The sequence below is a fragment of the Quercus lobata genome, chromosome 2 (genome assembly GCF_001633185.2).
Source record: "Quercus lobata isolate SW786 chromosome 2, ValleyOak3.0 Primary Assembly, whole genome shotgun sequence".
In the NCBI taxonomy this organism is placed as follows: domain Eukaryota; kingdom Viridiplantae; phylum Streptophyta; class Magnoliopsida; order Fagales; family Fagaceae; genus Quercus; species Quercus lobata.
This window is the reverse complement of record NC_044905.1, coordinates 28,959,683-28,980,394: the sequence shown is the minus strand read 5'-3', so window position 1 is coordinate 28,980,394 and position 20,712 is coordinate 28,959,683. Positions and strand designations below refer to the sequence as shown.

At 36.6% G+C, this 20,712-nt stretch overlaps 2 protein-coding genes across 2 annotated transcripts; both read right to left on the bottom strand.

Annotated features, from left to right (window-relative positions):
- Positions 1-1,947: 1,947 nt before the first annotated feature.
- Positions 1,948-3,025, bottom strand: LOC115962609. The gene is made up of 2 exons (XM_031081495.1): positions 2,963-3,025; positions 1,948-2,871 (listed from the first exon to the last, which is right to left on the bottom strand). Exons 1-2 carry the CDS (start codon positions 3,023-3,025, stop codon positions 1,948-1,950), a joined length of 987 nt encoding a protein of 328 aa, XP_030937355.1.
- Positions 3,026-8,675: 5,650 nt separating this feature from the next.
- Positions 8,676-11,422, bottom strand: LOC115962608 (aluminum-activated malate transporter 10-like). Its single transcript, XM_031081484.1, has 6 exons — positions 11,080-11,422; positions 10,533-10,673; positions 10,151-10,423; positions 9,833-9,951; positions 9,600-9,743; positions 8,676-9,089 (listed from the first exon to the last, which is right to left on the bottom strand). Exons 1-6 carry the CDS (start codon positions 11,420-11,422, stop codon positions 8,676-8,678), a joined length of 1,434 nt encoding a protein of 477 aa, XP_030937344.1.
- Between the last annotated feature and the right edge of the window lie 9,290 nt (positions 11,423-20,712).

The following is a 20,712-nucleotide window of genomic DNA, read 5'->3' as shown; positions in this document are numbered from 1 at the left end:
TGAAGTTAGAAACTTCTTCAATGCTGGGGCATTTCTAGACTTCCATCTTCAAGTCTATACTCGTTGGTCCTTTTTCTGACTATGCCTGCTTTGCGATCTTGTCTGCCACTATATTTTGGCATCTAAGGATCTGCGCGACTTCCACCCAATCAAATTCCTATGTTAAATGCTTCGTCAACCTGAGGTATTTTTGCATTCTCTCCTTCTTTGCTTCATATTCCTCTTTTATCTACCCCATTACTAGTTTTGAATCACCCTAGAGGAGTAAGTTTTTAGCTCCTAGTGCCTTCCCGACCCTTAGCCCCATCAGTATTCCTTCGTATCCAGCTTCATTATTGATGGCTGAGAATTTCAGATGAACTTCGTATTTGAGCATCTCTCCTTCAGGGGTGATGATGACAACCCCTACTCCACCCCTTTTTCGGGCTGACGAACCATCAGTTTGAATCGTCCATCTTTCTGCTTCGTTAGGTGCATCGTCCTCATTTGGGATGGTGAACTCGACGATGAAGTCCGCTCATGTCTGGGCCTTAATAGCTGTTTTGGGGTGGTACTTAATGTTGAACTAGCTAAGCTCAGTTGCCCACTGGACCATCCTTCTTGCCACCTCGGGCTTGTTCATGGACTTCTTAATGGGTTGGTCCGTCATCACCAAGATGGGGTTCGCCTGGAAGTAAGGTCGCAACTTGCGTGAGGCTACGATCAATGCGAATGCAATCTTCTTTATTCGTGGGTACTTGGCTTCTGCCCCTTGGAAGGCTTGACTGATGGAGTAGATTGGGAGCTGCGTCCTGTCCTTTTCCTGAGTCAAGGCTATGCTCATAGCTGTTGCTGACACTATCAAATATAAATATAGGTTTTCTCCCTCATTGGACGGACTCAAAAGGGGTGGATTGCTCAAGTAGTGCTTGAGTTCTTGGAAAGCTTTCTCACATTCATCGATCCAGGCGAAAGCTTGCTTCAGTGTCTTGAAGAAAGGCAAGCATTTTTCTGTTGTTTTAGAGATGAACCTGTTGAGTGCTGTTATCCTTCCTGTGAGCTTTTGGACTTCCTTGACGGTCTTGGGGGATGTCATGTCAAGTATGGCCTGTACCTTCTTTGGGTTTGCTTCTATCCCTCTTTGGGACACCATGAACCCTAAGAACTTTCCTGAGGCTATCCCAAAGGCACACTTACTGGGGTTTAACTTCATTTGGTACTGCCTGAGTGTGGTGAACGTCTCTTGGAGATCGTCTAGATGGACAGACTCTTCCTTACTCTTGACGAGCATGTCATCCACATACACTTCCATGTTCCTCCCGATTTGCTTGCTGAACATTTTGTTTAATAGCCTCTGGTAGGTTGCTCTTGCATTTTTCAGTCTAAAAGGCATTACCTTATAGCAGTAAAGCCCTTGGCTCGTGATGAAGGCAGTTTTCTTCTAGTCTTCTTCTACCATATTTATCTGATTGTACTTCGAGAATGCATCCATGAATGTTAGTAGCTTATGTCCAGCTATGGAATCCATCAACTGATCTATCCTTGGCAGAGGGAAACTGTCCTTCGGGCATGCTTTGTTTAGGTCTGTGAAATATATGCACATCCTCCACTTCCCATTTGCTTTCTTCACAAAGACGACATTGGCGAGCCAATTTGGGTAGTAGACCTCTCGAATAAAGCTTACTGATAACAACTTGTTGACCTCGTCTGTGATAGCTTGGTTTCGTTCTAGAGCATGTCTCTACTGGACAGGCTTCCTCTCGGGGTCCACGTTTAGCCTATGTTGATGACCTTTGTGGATATGCCTGGCATGTCCTCGTGGCTCCATGCAAAGATGTCCAGGTTCTCTTTAAGGAACTGGACTAGTCTCGACTTCATCTCAGGACTCAAAGTCATCCCTATCCTGGTCGTCTTTGTTGTTTCTCTGTCGACCAACTCCACTGTCTCCAGGGCTTCCACTTTCTCTTCTTATTTCTCCTCGATCATCCACGTATGGTTTTCCTTTGCAGCTAACATGGCCTGGTAGCACTCCCTGGCCAGCACTTGATCTCCTTTTGCCTCGCCTACACCTTTTTTTGTTAGGAATTTTACCTTCAAGCAATAGGTGGACATGGCTGCCTTCCAACGATTGAGTGTGAGCCTCCCGATGATTACCTTGTAAGAGGAAGGACAGTTTACTACCAAGAAGTCCAGTTGATGAGTCAGTTGTTTCGGGAAAGCCCCTATTGTGATTGTTAGGGTCACTATGCCTTTAGGATACACTTTGTCTCCACTGAAGCTGACGAGGGGGGAGTCAAAGGGATGCAGCCTCTCGGGGGCCACCTTCAACTGTTGAAAAGCAGAAAGGTAGATGATGTCTACGAAACTGCCGTTGTCTACGAGGATTCTCCTGGTATTGAACCCTTCTATCATAAACATAATAACTAGGAGATCGTCATGCGGTTGCTTCACTCTTCTAGCGTCTTCCTTTGAGAACAGGATATCCCTGTCCGTCCGTCTTTGCTTTAGGGGTGGTATCCTATGGATGGTGTTCACCTGTTTTAGGTATGACTTCTTGAGGGATCTAAACGACCCCTTTGCGGATGGCCCTCTTGTGATTGTCTTTATTTCTCCTATTGTACTTTGCTGACGATGTGGCTTGTAGTCGTCATTCCTTAGAGAGGCTTCTGGCTTGTCTCTGCCATCATCCCTGGGCCTGTTGGAATTTCCCTTCTTTACAAATTTTTGCAACTTCCCTCTTTGTATAAGTTCCTTTATTTGCTCCATCAGGTCTCTACAGTCCTCTGTATAATGGCCATGATCTTTATGAAAATAGCAGTATTTCCTCTTGTCGTGGACATTGGGTGACGAGTGCAGTGGCCTTGGCCACTTGAGATAGTGCTTGTCCTTAATCTGTGCAAGATTTTATCAACAGGAATAATTAAAGGAGTGAATTTTACCATTCAAGGAGTTTAATCATCTTTCCTCTTGTTCTCGTCAGTACTTTGATGATCTGCCCACTCCCTTTTCCATCCTCTCCGATCCTCTCCCTTTCTTTCCCTCTCATTAGGCTTTTCTACTTCTTCGATTGCCACTAAAGCGTCCTCAACATTCATGTACTTCTGAGGAGTTGGTAATTCACACAACGCACATCGCCGAGGAGTTGGTAAGCCACTCCTGCAAGTAAATGAAAGAGGAGGAAGGGCGACGTATAGCTGCCATTAAGGCATTCACTCTGGCCGAGCAGAGGATTAAGGACCTCAACACCAAGCTAACTGAGGCAGTTAGAGAAAAGAAGAGTGTCAAGGCAGCTCTGGAAGGGGCTAAGAGACAAGCAAAGACTCAACGCCAGCAGCTGTGCCTAACTGAAGACCAGCTTACTGTAGCCAAGGAGCAAATAGGGGCTCTAAAGAAGAAGCTGGAAATGGTAGAGGAGGCTACAGCTAAGGCCAAGCAAGAGGGGTACGAGGTCAGAGTAGCAGAGACTGAGAAAAACCTCCGGGCCCAGGTCATTGGGTTGTGTAGAGGCTACTGCCTCCAGGTGTGGAATGAAGCATTAAACCAAGTCGGGGTGGATACTTCCTCCACACTAAGAAGGGCAGAAAATGCTTTCTACCCCCCAACCCTCTGAGTAGTAGGTCCCCTAAGCTCTCAAGCTGAGGATGTACCCAAAGCTCCAGAGCCTAGCTAGGTTGCCTCTGCTATGGCTCTTCCAACTTCAACCTTCCTTCCCAAAGAGGCTGACCAAGTTGGTGCAGTGGAGAAGGATAAGGAGCTAGCAAAGGAGACAGCCTCGCGCCAGCCAAGCTCCCATCTACGCCCTAAGACTCCTCCAAGGAGAAGGGAGCCTCCCATGGCCAGGAATTGGTACTGGTCACCCTCCCTTTCATTGTTAAGGAAGACCCTAAGGGTAAGGGTATAGCTCAAGCAATAGTACCCGAGGTGTCTGCCAAAATTACAGTAAAAGCCAATCCTCCTCCCTCCAAGACCAAATAGGACCTTAGTTATATTTTTTTATTTCCCCCTTTTTTTTAGTGTTCTTGTTACAAGTATTTTTCTTTTTTATCCATTATTGTTTTTATTTTTTATTCGTTTGGCTTTCCAAGGCTGTATTTAATGAATGGTATCAAGTTCCTTTATATCTTCAACATGTTTATATTAAGTGAAAGGTTATCTCATTACTGCTTATAATTTCATTGATGCAAGCTCAATCTACAATCTTTTCTAATTAAGTGTAAAGTGGAAGAGACAGCCCCCATAGCATGAAACCAAGGTCTCGCCATGATAACAGTGTAGGGGGAATATGCATCTATCACAATAAAATCCACCTCTACAACCTCAGATCCTGCTGGAACAGGAAATCTGATCTGGCCCCTTGGGATAATTGTCTTCCCATCAAACCCCACCAAAGGAGAATCATAGCTGGCCAAGTCCTCGGGTTTTAGCTTGAGCCCCTTGTATAGGTCAGGGTACATGATCTCTACATCACTACCCTGATCTACCAAAACTCTCTTCACATCATACTCCCCTATCCGGAGGGTAACCACCAGGGCATCATCATGTGGCTATAAAGTTCCCACTTTATCTTCATTAGAGAAGCTTAGAGCTGGTCAGACTTCCATTCTCCCCCTCTTAGAATCAGGGATCAAGTCCTCAGCGTGGGGCCGTGCTATGGACATAACCCTAGATGGATAAGAACTAGTTCGACCTGGGGCAGCAAGAATAACACCAATCATCCCTAAGGGTGGTCTTGAGGAAGCATCCCTCTGATATACCGACCTTGCCTGGCTCCCCTGCCCAATAAGTTGATACAGGAATTGCTTCAGCTTCCCAATTCTAAACAACTATTCCAGGTGATCACGTAATGTCCTACACTCTTCTATTGTGTGTCCTCGGTCCTGATGTTACTGGCAATAAAGACTTTGATTATGCTTCATAGGGTCTCCTCCTATCTTATTTGTCTAGTTAAAGTATGGCTCATTCTTTATCTTATCCAAGATTTGGTGCACAGGCTCCCTGAATATAGTACTGACTACTTGGGCAGCAGCAGACCCAGTATGTCCAGCAAAATCTCTTCTGGGCCTATTATTGTTATAATTCTTTGATCTAAAATCTCTTCGGTCTTGGGGAATTACCTTTGCCTTCCCCTTTCCTTGTTGTTGATCCTCCTCAACCCATTTATATTCATCAATTCAATCCATGAGCTGATGTACACTTTGGGCAGGCTTCTTTGTCAAAGACTTTCTCAAATCATGTCTAGCAAGCAGGCCGGCCTTAAACTCCCTTATTGCTACATCATTAAAATTCCTATCTATCTTGTTGAACATCTTCCAGTACCTATCCAAGTATGTCTTCAGGATCTCTCCCTCTTGCATGGCCATAGACAGCAAGGAATCCAAGAGACAAGGAACCTTGCTACAAGTAACAGATTAGGCCCCAAAGGCCTTGGTAAGCTCTTGAAAAAATCTTATTGATTCTTCCTGCAACCCATCAAACCATCTCATCGCTACTGGCCCCCAAGCTAGATGGGAATACCTTGCACATTAAGGCCTCATTCTTTGAGTAGATAGCCATTCTTTGATTAAAATGGCTAACATGCTCCACTGGATTCGTCCTACCATTATACATGGTAAATGTTGGCTGAATAAACCGCTGAGGAAGATTTCCCCATTCAATCCTCCGTGTGAACGGTGATTTAGAAATTTGGCGCAAGGCCCTACTCATAGCATCATTACCCAAGCCCCTGCGAGACGAGCTTCTACTTCTCTTCCTATAATTGCGATCTTCATCACAAGAAAAAGACTCACTAGGAGGAGTCCTTGATCTAAGCCTATAACTACCATCATCATCATCAGAGTGAGATTCTGAGCCTGAGGGAGTACCTTTCCTTTGCTTACGGCATAACTTCCTTCGTAAATGATCTATCTCCAGTTGCATGTTCCTGGTGTTTTCTCCATGGGACACATGACTCCCACTTCTAGAATGACTCCTACTTGTATGAGTGGTGTGTACACTAACTTCACGGTCTCTCCTTCGTTCAAGATTAAGGAATTGATCTTGACGTTGGGATCTTATAGATTCTTCATGGTTTGGCCTTGAACTTGCCATGATTGAACAAGCTCAAGAATGTTCAAGTTTCCCACAGACGGTGTCAATTTTATGGGCTGGATTTGCTCCCCAAAGCCCAAATGGATGGTCAATGGCCCAAATAGCCCAAAACAATAAATTTGTTAGAAAGTGGGCTTGAAACTAAACTTTCAATGAGTTAGGTGGACAACGATCACAGTAGGTTAGTTATTACTAGAAAGAATATAGAAAATAGTTTTGAACAAGAAAAGTTCTCCTCAACCAAGTCCGAGGAAGGCTTGTTCTTATATATTTCTCTTAGACTTATACAAAATTACAATTCTTGAGTATACAGTCATTTCTCTCTAGATTTTCTGATCCCTTTCTTTGTAATGGGGTTCTTCTCTTTTATATTCACTCCCCTTCTTTCATCTCAGCCCTCCACGTGTAGGTCAGATTGCTAATCCTCTTGATACTTGTCCCATCAGCACCTTCCTAAAGTCTTTGGGGATAGCTGTAAGGTTGAAAATTACTATTCAGGTATCACTTCCACATTAATACGATCAGGGGGTTAGATGCAAAGCATTCAGTACGGTGGTAGCAGCTTTCTTCTCAGATATTTCCCAACTCTCTTTTATCTCATCCCTCTTTGATGTTTATCCTTCCAAGTGAGATTGCCTGTTGCCCTATTCTTGATGGACGGTCGGACCTTTGACCTCTACTCTGCTTAGCCGAGGAGGTATTTCTTCTCGGACAATGTCTCCTACTCAGTGTGACCAGACTTCTTCCACGACCCATTAATCTGTATGCCTTTGCTAGTATCTATCTGTTCTCAGGCTACTTGACGTCCTTGGGCACAGCCCATGGCCCAATACCTATATTTGGGCCCTTCATCTCTACATATATATATATATATATAAACTTATTTATTATTAGGAAAATATTTCTTAAAAATATTTTGACATAATGAGCTTTATATGTATAATATAAGATTAATAAAGGGGGAAATGATGTATTAGTCATTATATAAATGTAGTACTTTTTTTTTAATCATAATGGGCAATAATTAAGTTTTATAAGTTTTATTTATTTTTATAGAAAGATAAGAAGGAGGGAGAAGTTTTAAAAGACTTGGATTGGGTTCAATATCCAGTTACACTTAACCAATCCAAATGATGACACATGTCCAACAATGGACATTGGACACATGACATCATCATGATGGATCTACTGCAATTAGATACTAGACCCAATCCTTACCTAATTTTAAAAAGCTAGACGGGCCATCGCTCCTTGGTAGAATCGTAATCCCACTATCCTGCATTCGGATCTACATCTTAAATTGTTCTTTTTATCTAATGATATTAAAGTGATTTCAATTGTTAGCAATTCTAAAGATTCTGCAAATCCGGAATGGAATTTTAAAAAGCATATGCTAATTAAACCAGGCCAAGTGACCTTCAAGCCAGTTGTTTTTATATTTTGCTAGCTTTTAAGTACACAAGTTATGATGAACCCCTTGAATATTTTTAGGCGATAATCCAACCAACAGAGAAGGGCTTGATCCAAAGAATAGGGGGTGAGCATAAAATAAATGGAATAGGTCTCAGTCCATTTTTATATCTAATAATGTACATATAGTATCACAAATGATTTTGTACTATTTTATCTAAAGCATTAAAAAGATTAGAATAGTGTGGATTTAAGAATCATACAAGCAAGAGTGGGTGAATAAGGATTTCAGTGTATTATAGACAAAGATGGCAGTTTACTGTAACTAGTTTGTCAAATTTTTTAAGTATAGCACCACTAATAAAGCTTGGTTTTTGAGGTTTTGAAAGTTAAAATGAGTTTTTTGCTATTACACCTTTTTTACTGTGAATGCTCTTACCATTGATTTGTTACCAACGAAGTTTTCGAATACAAGCACAATATAGTAAAAGAATGAGACCAACAGTGAGTGCCATATCCCTAGCTTTAGCCCATAGATCACTTTTCTGCCCTTAAATCGCACTGCATAATTTATGCAAAAACTTCCACACTTTTGAAGCCAACCCTACAACAAGACCTTGTACACCAAAATCTCTGATGAGCAATCCCCCACTCCATTCTATTGGTAACTTCTTTCCCAGAAGCCATCCTTTCTATATGTTAGCCACGAGAAGGAAAAATAACTAAATAAGTGAATATATATATATATATATATATATATATATATATATAAACCATCATGAGATGGGCACTCTCCAATGGATAGAATTATATTCCAATTCGTAGATACCCAACAAATTTAATAACCATCCTGATAGAATTTTGCAATTTGGTACAGAACTGCTGGAAAGCATTATTAAACCTAGTTTCTGGTGGTGGAGCATTGCATGGTGGAATGATGTATATAAAACTAAGCACTTTCAAGCTGAAGAATATAATTATATATACAACTGTGCCATGATTTTTCATTTTTGTCTTCTAGTTCTGCAGTCATTACATTCGTATTCTCTAGAATTTTACAACACCTCTTCATTTCTTTAATTTCCTCTGATAATTTCAAGTACACTCAATCCAGAATAAATGGAACTCAGACCTCTTAAAAGACCTTCATGGTTTCTTTATATTGATCTGATAAAAAAACTGTTATTCAACCGGATTGTTTAGCACTTATCATTGCTTGCACGCTTGAATTTAGCCAAATTTTCCAGTTCTTCAACAGCATCTACAATGCCACTAATCCTTGTGGCAATTTCAATCAATAAGGAAGCTAAAGTTAAGAGTGGAACAATTTCCATTAGAGGCATTTTCACCATTGTTCTGGAGATTGGCTCAATCTTTTTATTTTCAGGAGTATCAGCTTCTGGGATTGATGGAGGGTTGAATAACTTAGGAAGTGACTTTAAGTCATTTTGGAGTTCTTGTACCGCAGAATTCATTTCCCCAACCAAGGAATGGATGTTAGATGATTTTTTCATTGTCTTGATGGTAATTTCTAGCTCTCTTATGACACTCGAAGAGTTGGAGCTTACTTTCAAAGAACTGTTGTTGAGATGTTTCTTGATATATTCAGGGGCCTGTTGAAACAAAGTGGTCATGAGCTTGCATGAATATTAAAAGATTGACTTTATAATTATTGCATGTTTTATTACAAAAACCTTATAAATTAATGTGTTAATTTTAAACCCAAAAAAGTAAAATTCAACGATTTATATATTTATATTGTTGATATGACACAAATTAATTATATTCATTATCACATCAATTAGTAAACTTCTTGTAATAAAACTGATAGTAGTATTAGTATTTTTTTTTTTAAAATAATGTTAGGGATTTTACAAATTTATGAATACTTAAAACTTACAAACTTAAAAAAAAAAAAAAAAAAACACTAAACCTTATAAACTTATATCACCAATTGCTAAAAAAAATGTAATTTAAACATTTATTTATTATTTTGTTGAAGCGAGATTAAATTACATTCATTATTATGTCATTTGTAAATCTTTTATAGTAAAATTGATGATAACTTTAATCTTCTCTGGGCGGAAAAATAAAATGTATACCCATATATGAAGTTGGGTTACCTGATTTTCTGAATTAATGCAACCATTGAGAGCCTCTAAGCAATAAGCACAGCTACGCATTGATGACCCAATTTTGAGATATTGTTGCCATGGGTGCCTAAAGTTGAAGGGGCCATGACCTGGCTCCCATCTAGCGAAATTGGCCTACTCACAACAATGTCAATTTCTAATATCAGTCAAAGATCGATCAATATATGGTTTAAAGAATTAATCCACTACTACCTGTCACATACCATAGATTCTTCTGCTGCCTTCGAAATTAATACACATTTGTAACCCTGCAATTTCTTATGACATTCTTTATTACTTTCAACAACACTGCCACTATCTTTAAAGTACTCTTCTACACAACCTGAACAGTAGAAATGATAGAATATTCTTATTAAACAGTGGCATAATTATAACCAAAAAAAAAATAAGTATTTGATAAGAGTAATACACACCTACATGAACTGAAATCGTGTTTTTATTTAAAACATGAATTCAAAAGTGAGTGTGTAATACTAATTGCAAGTACGGAATAAGATTTTCCAAATCAATAAAACACTTACCATCTAGGGAAGTAGCAAGCTTGTCCATGTTACGAGTGGTAAGAGTATAGAGCTCTTGACCAGCCCAAATGGGACAAATGAGCATGCTTATAATAATGCACAATGAAGTGCCAATGATAATAGTGGATATTCTGTGATGTGCCAGTTCAAACAATTTATCCTCACGATATCCTGATACTGAAACCAAACTGAAGGTAAGGATGAATATCATAGCACCATAATCAAACCGAGCTTTCACCGAAGGAATGAATCTTGAGAAGGTTGCTGCAGAAGCTGAACAAACATAGAATTACTAGTAAGTTAATTTATATATCTAGATGCAACAAGAGGACTGATGCTCCAACTATTACTAGTAAGTTAAATCAAGGAGAACTTTACAGACCCAATAGGAAAACTGAGGCTCCAACTATTATGGGTTCAAATCTCTGTCCTGATTGACTGGCCACAGAATGAACACCAAGTGCAAAAAAACCAGCAAGAAATGTTCCACACACTCTGTTCAAACTTTTATACAGTGTTGCACCTGCAGCCATTTAATAAGCAAGAGTCAATACTATTGAGCTGTAAAATCGAAAGTTTCTTTTTTACGGACTAAAATCCTCTCCATTTCGAATGTATTTGTTTCATGGTTTAAATTAAATATTATAAATCTAAATCTGTATCCAATAACACATCATGTAAATTTTAAAATGATGTAACAATATGTACATTTTTGGATATAAAAAATAAAATAAAATCTGAACTGCAAAATGAACTCTTCCTTCCGCTTGAAATTTTAAGTACACAAATTTATGATGAAACCCGTGAAGATCTTTTAGGCCATGACCCAACTGAGAGAAAAGCATGGCCATAAAATAAATTGCAGAATTGTGAAGAGCAATGAATTGTACAAGCAAGAGTAGGTGACTAAGGATATTGCCAAAACTTACCCACAGAGTTTTCAAATACAACCACAACTGTCATGATTGCCCACATAGCAGCATTCTTTCCAACTCCTTCGTACAGAGGCCTCGTATAGTAAAAGAGTGAGACAACAGCGAGTGCCGTCCCTACCTTTAGACAATGGATCACTTTTCTGGGGTCATCTACACCTAAATCCCAAGCTTTCTGCAAAAACTTCCACACTTTTAAAGCCAACCCTACAACAAAACTTTTTAGACCAAGCAAGAGTCTGCTAGCAGGATTTGCCTCGGGAACCAATCTCTCTGATGAGCCATCAGCAATCTTTATCCTCCACTCCACTCCATTGCTAACTTCCTTCTCAGAAGCCATCCTTTATGTCAGCCACGAAAAAATCAAAGATCTAATGTGATGCAATGGAAGTGTTAAGCTGGGACGATGGATCGATGCTAGCTGAGTGACTATTGAAGTACTATATATACATATAAAAGGCCTACATGACATTCCACATTGCTTTTCAAAGAAAAGTAGTAACCTATTTTCAACGGCGTACGTGGGGATAATATTTTTTTTTAATATCTTTTTGTTTTTTTTCTGCCCGAAATTGGATATATATATATATATATTTTTTTTTTGAAAAATTGGATATACGTATATTGCAGCTAGGGGACTCTTTTTTCTTTCTTTTTTCACAGTAATGATCCAAATATTGGAGCAATATCAGTTTTACCTAAATTTATTATTAACATCGCTTTTATTATATATTGTTAGGATCATAGGGTTGGCATTCTATGCTGATTTTCTATGTATTTTTCTTAAATATTTCTATTGTATTGTGTAACAATGTTGGTTATTTTGTATTGGGTTGAGAGATCAATATCTTGAAGTTTTTTTTTTTTTTTTTTTTTGAGGGTGATATCTTGAAGTTGGTGCTACGTACAATGTGAAGAATCTCAGTTGAGAGAGATAACAAGTGCCAGGCAAAATTGCAGGAGAGTACCAGTTTTGAAAGTCTATCCAGCAATCTCGCCCGCAAGATTCAACACCCAAATTCCCATATTGAAGAGCTAGAGAGCTACACTATACCTTAGAGCAAAACCCCATTGTTCTCTTTCTCTCTCTCTCTCCAATTGTCAAATACCATGAGAGGAGATTAAAACCAGTACACACATAATATCCTTCATTGATCTTTGCAAAATTTTGGTACTGGGAACCATTGGAGCAGTACCAAAATCTTCAAGGTCATAAAATGGCCAATGAGACTTGATCTTGCGATGGACGGCTCAATTTACAGAACCAGTGACAAGAAAGAAGAAAATATTTGTGAATTTTTTTTTTTTGAGAAATAAATATTTGTGAAATTAGTTGCTAGGAGGAGCGTGGAGCTCAAATACATAGTCATTACATAGCTTAGAGGGTTTGTAGATGATTTGTTTGCAATTATTTTTGTTAGTGCATTGGTTGGTGCTATAGGCCCCAGAATTTTTTTCCCCTGGTTTTGGTTCTTCTCTCCATGAACACTTCATGGTATTCTTGTGATTGGGATTTGCTATTGTATTTTGTATCCGTGCTATATCAAATGACTAATTAATTCAATAATTGAGTTTAAGTTAGTAATTAGCTTAAAATTGGTATAAGTAATAAAATCAGGGCCTAAATCGGTAACTCACTCTCTCTCTCTCATAAATGTCTTATAAATATGGAACATGCAATCAACCTGTGCTTGATGTAATGTAAACCTATTATTTAGCAATTGTTAGATGCTATGACGGAATTAAACACATGCTTGATTAATATTAAATATGTGGTGTGGGTTTTCAAATTTCCAGTTAGCTTAATTTGTAAATATACTTTAGTCAAATATGGACCAAAGATTATTAAACTAAACATAAATAAGTTATTATTATTATTAATATTTTTATTTTTATTTGATTATAAATAGTATTCATCATAGCACAAGCGCCAATATTGACTTGAAACTTTTGAAAAACTTATATTGAGAAATGGAGATGAACCTGCAATATTGCTTTTGAATATCAATGGGCTAACAGCATAATGAGAGTCCATCATTGTTGGTGGCTCTTGTCCGCGGGTATCCAATCTCTTGATGTATTGTTTTTCAAAAAAGAAAAATCTCTTGATGTATTTGTGACTTAACAATAACCCTAAGTGCACAATATTTAATTTTCTTTTTCTTTTTTTCTAATTATTGATAGTATGGTCTGTTGTGGATTTTGTGGTTGGTACGTAATAAAAATGGAGTTAGTGAAATGTGAACTTTGGTAAAGGTAATATTGTTCTAATCACAACAAGTTATGACAACAATTGTAAAAATTTTCATGTTTCTAACAAAGCTTTCGATTCTATTGGAAATACTTTATAATAAGTACTAGTCTATACCGCTTCAGGTTATTATTAAAGTGTATGTATATATATATATTGTTATATAATATTTATGGTGTTATATATACTTAAGTCTTCATTTGATAGTGTTATACCATATCAAATTGTAAATTCAAAATCAAATAAGAGACACTCTCTATGTCATCACTATATAACATGTTATATGCAAGTAAAGTAACAACAACAAAAAAAGGTTTAGAAAAAAAAAAAAAAAAACTTTATTTACATAGTAGCCAAAGTTTAGTGGAATGGATTGAACGGGCGAAATAGAACCAAATTTAAACCGATGTGGAATAATAGAGTGATTCATATCGATTAACCTACTAGAACAAAAATTTCGACCCTAGACTTACAGGCCGATTCTGCCCAAAAATCTACGTCAAATTAATTTGGATGGTCCTCTTGAACTTGTTACAAATATCTCAAGAATTTTCTAGTAGTTGCAGTTACATTGGCATTTTTTTTTTCTTGGGATAATGATTACAAATTGGACATGGTAACACAACCTACTTTTTTTCTTTTTTCTTTTTTTTAAACCTGGGATAATGATTACAAATTGGACATGGAAACACAACCTACTTTTTTTTTTCTTTTTCTTTTTTTTAATAACAACTATAATACAACTCTGGATCAGCAGGTGACACAATGTGTCCTAAACTTTTAGGCAAAACGCTTTGACTTAGTTAACAAACCTTGAATTCTGTTCATGTGTATATCTGTTCATCCTCTCTCCTCTCAGTGGGTATTTCATTGGATTCCTCCTTTATCTGTCTCCCATGCATAAGAATATATTAGTAAGAGCATTACTGAAAGATAGAATTGTTATATTCATTATATCAAGACTGGTGCTGTTGCCTTGCAGGTATAATTCATTGGAATCGAGAGAGAGAAACTATTGCCCTTGTTATCGTATGAAAATGTCATAATGATTGTAATACCCGAAAAAAATAAAAAAAGCAAGGGTATTTAAGTAAATCTTTTGTGAGGTCAATTTGATAATTTATAATTATAAGGGAGTTTTTTTTAGAAAATAAGGTTAAAACCCTAGCTATATATAAGTTTATTATGTCAATGTATATAGAGAGATATTTTGAGAGAGGAGACTACTCAAAGGACTGAAGTAGAGAAGGATTGACTACGCAACTGAGGTGATATCTAAAGATTTTAGAGACATCGTTAGGGAGAAGTTCTTGTGGTGAGCTAGCTGAGGTAAGTAACCTTATCCTAATTGGTTTTATTTTGACTACTATTGCATCTTTTTAATTACTGAAAATTGTTTATAATTAACTATTAGAATTTTATTTCAACTTGTATTACTGATTTCCAGTAAAGAATTATCACAAATATATCTGATTACTGAATATATGATATATTGTATTTAATTATTTTTAACTATACTGATTTAAAGTAAAGAATAAAGAACTTTCACAAATATTTATGAGCATTGAATATAAGATTTATTTTATTTAATTGTTTTTTTTAGCTATATTGATTTAAAGCAAAGAATATAGAAATATCACAAATATATTTGAATATTGAATATATGATTATATATATATATATATATGTATTTGAATAAGATGTATTTTTGTTAGAAACTATGATTTCATATATATGATTATGGACAATCTGACTATGAATTGATTCTGATACCCAAACCAATGGGGATTATTCATTGGTACTCTGATACCCAACCAATGGGGGTTATTCATTGGTACTCTAATACCCAAACTAATAGGGGTTATTTATTAATACACTGATACCCAGCCAATGAGAGTTATTCATTGGTATTTTTATACCCAAACCAATGGGGATTATTCATTGGTACTCTGATACCCAACTAATGGGGGTTATTCATTGGTACTTTGATGTCTAGTCAGGGAGATATAACGTGACCATAGTCATAAGATTGTTAAGCATATGAATTACATTTGAATATTTGAATATTTTGAGTCCTTAAAACTACATATGTGATTTTGGAAATGTTTGAGTATTTGAACTATTTTGTGTCACTAGAACTGCTTATGTGTTTTTGGAACTTATTGTAAGTTATAGCTTTTAATATATGGAAAACTAACCGTTTTCTAAACCGTCTATTATATATTTATAAGATTAAAATATGTGACCTTTGTATAACTTATTATTTTAAGACTATGAAACTTCTTCAGTTATTTTGAAAACACATAGTATATTATAACTTTTGAAAACACATATTACATCTTATACTTTACAAATCTATTGCTTGATAGAACTTATTAGGACTTGGTTACTTATTGAGTTGTCAACTCACCCCATTTTTTCCCCTCTAATTTCAGATTATGAAGAATAGCAAGTTTGGGAGTTTTGATGTTGTGTTGTGAGCAGGAAAAGAAGCTTAGTGATTTTGGAATTGGATGATCTTCTAATAATTTTATATTTATTGACCAATTGGCATTATATACATGAGGTTTGGATTTTGTTCCTATTAAATTATTGAAGATTTATTCATAAGGAAATTGTTGAGGTATTTTGAATTTATTTGATTTAATTTTTTGGATAAATTTTAGTTGCTAAGAAGGCCTTGCACACTTGTAGGTGTTTACTTTATAAGCGCGCGGCAGTTGTCACATGCATATCTTTATACTTGGGTTTGGGGCATAATAGATCTAGAATTCATCCATGCAGTACCACAGTTTCACCACCTGCCCTATCATGGGTGGGGAATAGCTATAGTTCCCTAATATTTACGTAGGCTTCCGATCTCCATAATATTAAAATCTGCAGCTGTTGCGGGAATCAGAAGACATCAGTAGAGGATAGTGTCTTGGTAAATGAATTAGCGGTATTTGGAGAACTAAACAGAAGAAAATAAAATGGTATAGACATAGAAAGTAAAATAAATAAAAATTAACCTAATTTGGCTTGATAGTCATAGATTGAGTTCTGATTAAAAAAACAGTCATATCATTTTAAAATCTTCAAAAGTCTTTTTCTAACATGAATGAATATGATGCAAGTGCAGAAACACATTTACGAAAAATATGGAAAGAGGGGGATGGTGAACTAATTCTAGAGAAAATCAATATTAAACCAGTGGGTTGGAACAATAGTGGGGAACCCAATATGGATTTAGAAAATTTATTAATGCCTCATTTTAAATTGAGAAATAGAAAGAATAAACCATGCAAGTGGTTCATCGATCTATCCCTTTGAGACAGCAAGTAGGTTAAGGTGGCCACATTTCTATAATAGTAACACTGCCTTTCGGTAATGCTATTATATATCTATCCCCTTCTACTTTCCCAGGCAAAGTTAGGTCATGAACAGGACCATCCAAAGTGACATCTATTTAAAAATGAAGCGGGGGATAATATTTCAGTTGAATGGAGAGAGCACTTATCTCCTTATGCTGTAGTTTTAGAGCCTTTTCCACAGCCGCACAGGTTTGAAAGGCTAACTCAACTATCAAAAAAGTCACACGTCCTCTCTCTCTCTCTCTCTCTCTGGTTATTAATTATATATTATCATATGCTTAAAGCTTTGTACCTGAACTAAATTTCGTGGAAAGCTGATTCTGATGGTTTTAACCATACACCTAAATTGAACGTTTAAAAAATAGCATCAAAAGCAATCCTTGTTTCGCACATTTGCTGCAGAATTTGTTTGAATTAGGTATGACAATTTTACTATGCTTGAGAGAGTTTTTGAAATAGTGGTATGGAATGGTCGTCTAAGCATTTATTGTAAATGCTTGAGAGAGTAAAACATAAAGTAAAACACATATCATACTGTGGTTTAATGGAACGTAAAGTAAAACACTAAAAAAATGTGATATGAGATTATATTGGATAGATTGTAAAGCTCGAAAATTAATGGAGTGAAATAAAATGGGATATGATAATTTTCTTTTTTCGCATGTTTGGGATTATATAAAAAATTATTATAAATTAAATAAACTTATAAGTTTACTAATATACTATTTACCTACTATTTGACTTAAAAAAAAAAAAAAAGAATAAGATCAATATTTTGTTTCCATTTTATTAAATGACCTAGTGTTGCTCCAACTTTTGGAAGGAGTGCTTAGAGCATTTAATTTGGATTTTGTTTAATTCTTCTAATTTAAAATTTCAAAAAGTCACTATTTCAATTTTAACAACTCATTTCAAAACACAAATTGCATCCTATTTTTTTATTTTACAAAATATTTCATTTGAATAATATTATATTTTTCCATTTTTCAGAAACAAAGATTAAAATCCAAAATCCTAACAAAGAGATTAAAATCTAAACCACAAACAGAAATCATATCCACCACCAAACTGTTTCTCATATACCAAACGAAAACACAATAAAACAAAAATAGAAACAAAAAAATTTTCAACCTAGAGATGACAGAGATCCATCACCCATGCCCAAATTAATACGCTGGTCTGTCACCACAATGTTGACTCCCCGCCCAAATCCAGTTCAATCAAAAGAGAAAATGAGGGTAGACCTAGGGTCCGTTTGGATACAGCTGAAAACTGAAAACTGAAACTGAAAACTGAAAAACACTGTAGCGAAATAATTTTTAAATGTGTGAATAGTATCGTGGGACCCATTTTTAATGAAAAAGTTGCTGAAAAGTGAAATTTGTGGGTCCGTGAACAGTACACGATGTGCTGTGATTGGTCAAAAAATTTGAAAAGTCAAAGTTTGCGGCTACTGTTCATTGAACAGTGCATGAACAGTAGCCGCAACACCCAAAACGCTCCAAAACGCGTGAAAAAAAAAAAAAAAAAAAAAAAAAAAAAAACGTTTTGGAAAAACGCAAACGCAGGATTGGGCAGAAAACGCCCAATCCAAACGCAACCCTAGTCGCAATTGGAAAGTTTGAGAGGAGCGAAAGAGAGAGGGTTTATGATAGGAGGAGAGATAAAGTTTGAATAAAAAAAGAGAAAAAAGTAAGAACTAGAAGTACATACTATAGTGCTCTTTCTCAAAAAAAGAAGTACTATAGTGCTCTTATTTGGATTCTAGAACACAACTACTTACATGTTCTTTACGTTCTTAATACACATGTCAAAATTTGTGTCAATCGGCTATTATTTACCCTATGATCTATAAGCTTATATTTTATGCATAATTTTAAACTATAAAAACTTATAATTTAAATAATTTAATGATGACATAGCTATTTATCTTAATTTTCTCAAAAATTTGCAAGCATGAAGGATATAAGAAGAAGATAAATCCAATGATAGATTTGTCAAAATTTACCATCAATAAAAAGATATTGAGTAAGATTATATCCTTAGGTTACAACTAATTTTGTAGCTAAATTTTGTCATTTATTTTTATTTACTTATGTTAATTATAAAAAATATGCTAAATAATAATATAGATAAAAAAATAATTAAAAATGTGTACATTGGTCAACTTAAAATAATCCAATTAAAAAAAAAATCATAAAACAAGATGATCAATCAGCTATCTCAAAAAGATCGTATCCTATATTAGTATGAACCAATGCCTATTATAATGCATTCAATTAGTCATCATGCACTAATTTATTTATTTATTCATTCAATTTTTTAAAAGAAAATCATCATGCACTAAATTGGCATTAGGGTAAGGTTGTTATTAGGTACGAACGTACTTCTTTTCTTAAAATAACAAAAGCTCAAGTTAGTCAAGTTTTCTATAATAACGGAGATTACGGTATAATTAATAACTTATGTTGATATCATCTATATATATATATATATAATAATAATAATAATAATAATAATAATAACAGGTAAAGCAGAGAAAAAATCCAATTAATTTTCAAATTAAAATTCAATTAAAGTCTAATTTTACGCCACGTGTCTCATCTAATTTAAATTTAGAATTTTGTGCCAAGCAAGTTATTTTAATGTAAAAATTGAATTTCAATTAGAGTTTAATTTTGCGCCACATGTCTCATCTAATCTAAAATTTTAAATTTTTATTTCAAATTAGTTAATTTAATGTAAAAAACGAGGAGTCCAATATAATAAACCATAAAAAACATAATCATATAACTAAAAAAAATTCAAATTTATAAGTGTGGGGATCATTCGGTTGATAGGCCCATAGGATTCAGAATTGGTTGAGGATTGTTGGGCCAGTGGCCCATCCGAGGCCGTGTACCCATCCAAGGACGCCCTGCTCCTCGGCAGTATGCGTCTGAGGACGATCGCGTCCGAGGACGATCAAGACGTGGTCTCACCGCGATCAGATCTCAGAAGTAGGTCATCTCAAAGGGTAGAGTAGCCGACTAAAGATGGAAGAGATAAGGCAAACAAATATCTGAAACTATAGCTACCTCCGCATTAATGACCTCTCAACCAACTCTCTGGCCGCATTAATGTGGAGGTGATACCTGAGCAGTAGGGAAGCAGCCTTACAGCTGCCCATAGGAAGTTCCAGGAGGTGCCAGATGGGACAGAAAGAAATCCCCCGGACACAATCTACACGTGTTCGGCGAGGATGAATCGCGAAGGGGAGTATATAAACTAAAAGAAGAACATGAAGGAGGGGATCGAGGAAAAAGAAGAACACACATAAAACTGGAGAGAAAGAAGTAAGAGAAAAGAGGGAGAGTTGCACTAGGGACTTAAGAAAAAAGGTTCATTGTACCATCGAAAAGGAAGGTGAACCTTGTATGGGCTTGAGAGAAAATCTTGGAGGTAGATACCACAGTTAACCTAGTTCTTTACACCCACGCTCTACAAATCATATTGTCTGGGCCTTTTACGTACGAACCCAATACTGTTTAGGTTCGTCACCAAATTGTGTCCTTACAATTGGCGCCGTCTGTGGGAAGAGCTTGTGTTAGCTTGTACAACCTTCGATACAACGTTTTCGATGGAAGGAGTGGAACTGCCTCACCCCGCAGCGGGGCTGCATCAGGGTGATATCAGCCCGCATCAGGCGGAGTCAAGGGGCTCTCAGCATGGTGGTCCTCGAAAAAGTCCCGAACGGAGGGAAGTCCAAGAGGGGAGCATACATACTACTCATACCACGAGAACCCGTACACGCGGGAAGAGTCACGTTTCCCACGTGAAGCATGATGGGGATCTGCAACGTGAAATTGCGGACTTGAAGAGAGAGTTACGCCATGCACGACGGGAGCGTTCCCCACCTCGCTCCGAACTATCATCCGGGGAGTCGGATGGAACTAGCTACAGGCGGAGATCGAGAACTCCGCAGAGTGAGACTTTCTCCTACGAAGAGGAGCGTCGCCATAGGCGTAGGCGTAAAAGTCCAACTAG

Excerpts from the sequence above, each read along its gene's own strand:
- LOC115962609 (XM_031081495.1), bottom strand. The coding sequence starts at position 3,025 with ATGAGAGGGAAAGAAAGGGAGAGGATCGGAGAGGATGGAAAAGGGAGT. Across the intron at positions 2,872-2,962 it reads GGAGTGGGCAGATCATCAAA|ATTAAGGACAAGCACTATCT; the intron begins GTACTGACGAGA and ends AATCTTGCACAG.
- LOC115962608 (XM_031081484.1), bottom strand. The coding sequence starts at position 11,422 with ATGGCTTCTGAGAAGGAAGTTAGCAATGGAGTGGAGTGGAGGATAAAG. Across the intron at positions 10,674-11,079 it reads TGTATTTGAAAACTCTGTGG|GTGCAACACTGTATAAAAGT; the intron begins GTAAGTTTTGGC and ends AAATGGCTGCAG. Across the intron at positions 9,090-9,599 it reads GCATTAATTCAGAAAATCAG|GCCCCTGAATATATCAAGAA; the intron begins GTAACCCAACTT and ends TTGTTTCAACAG.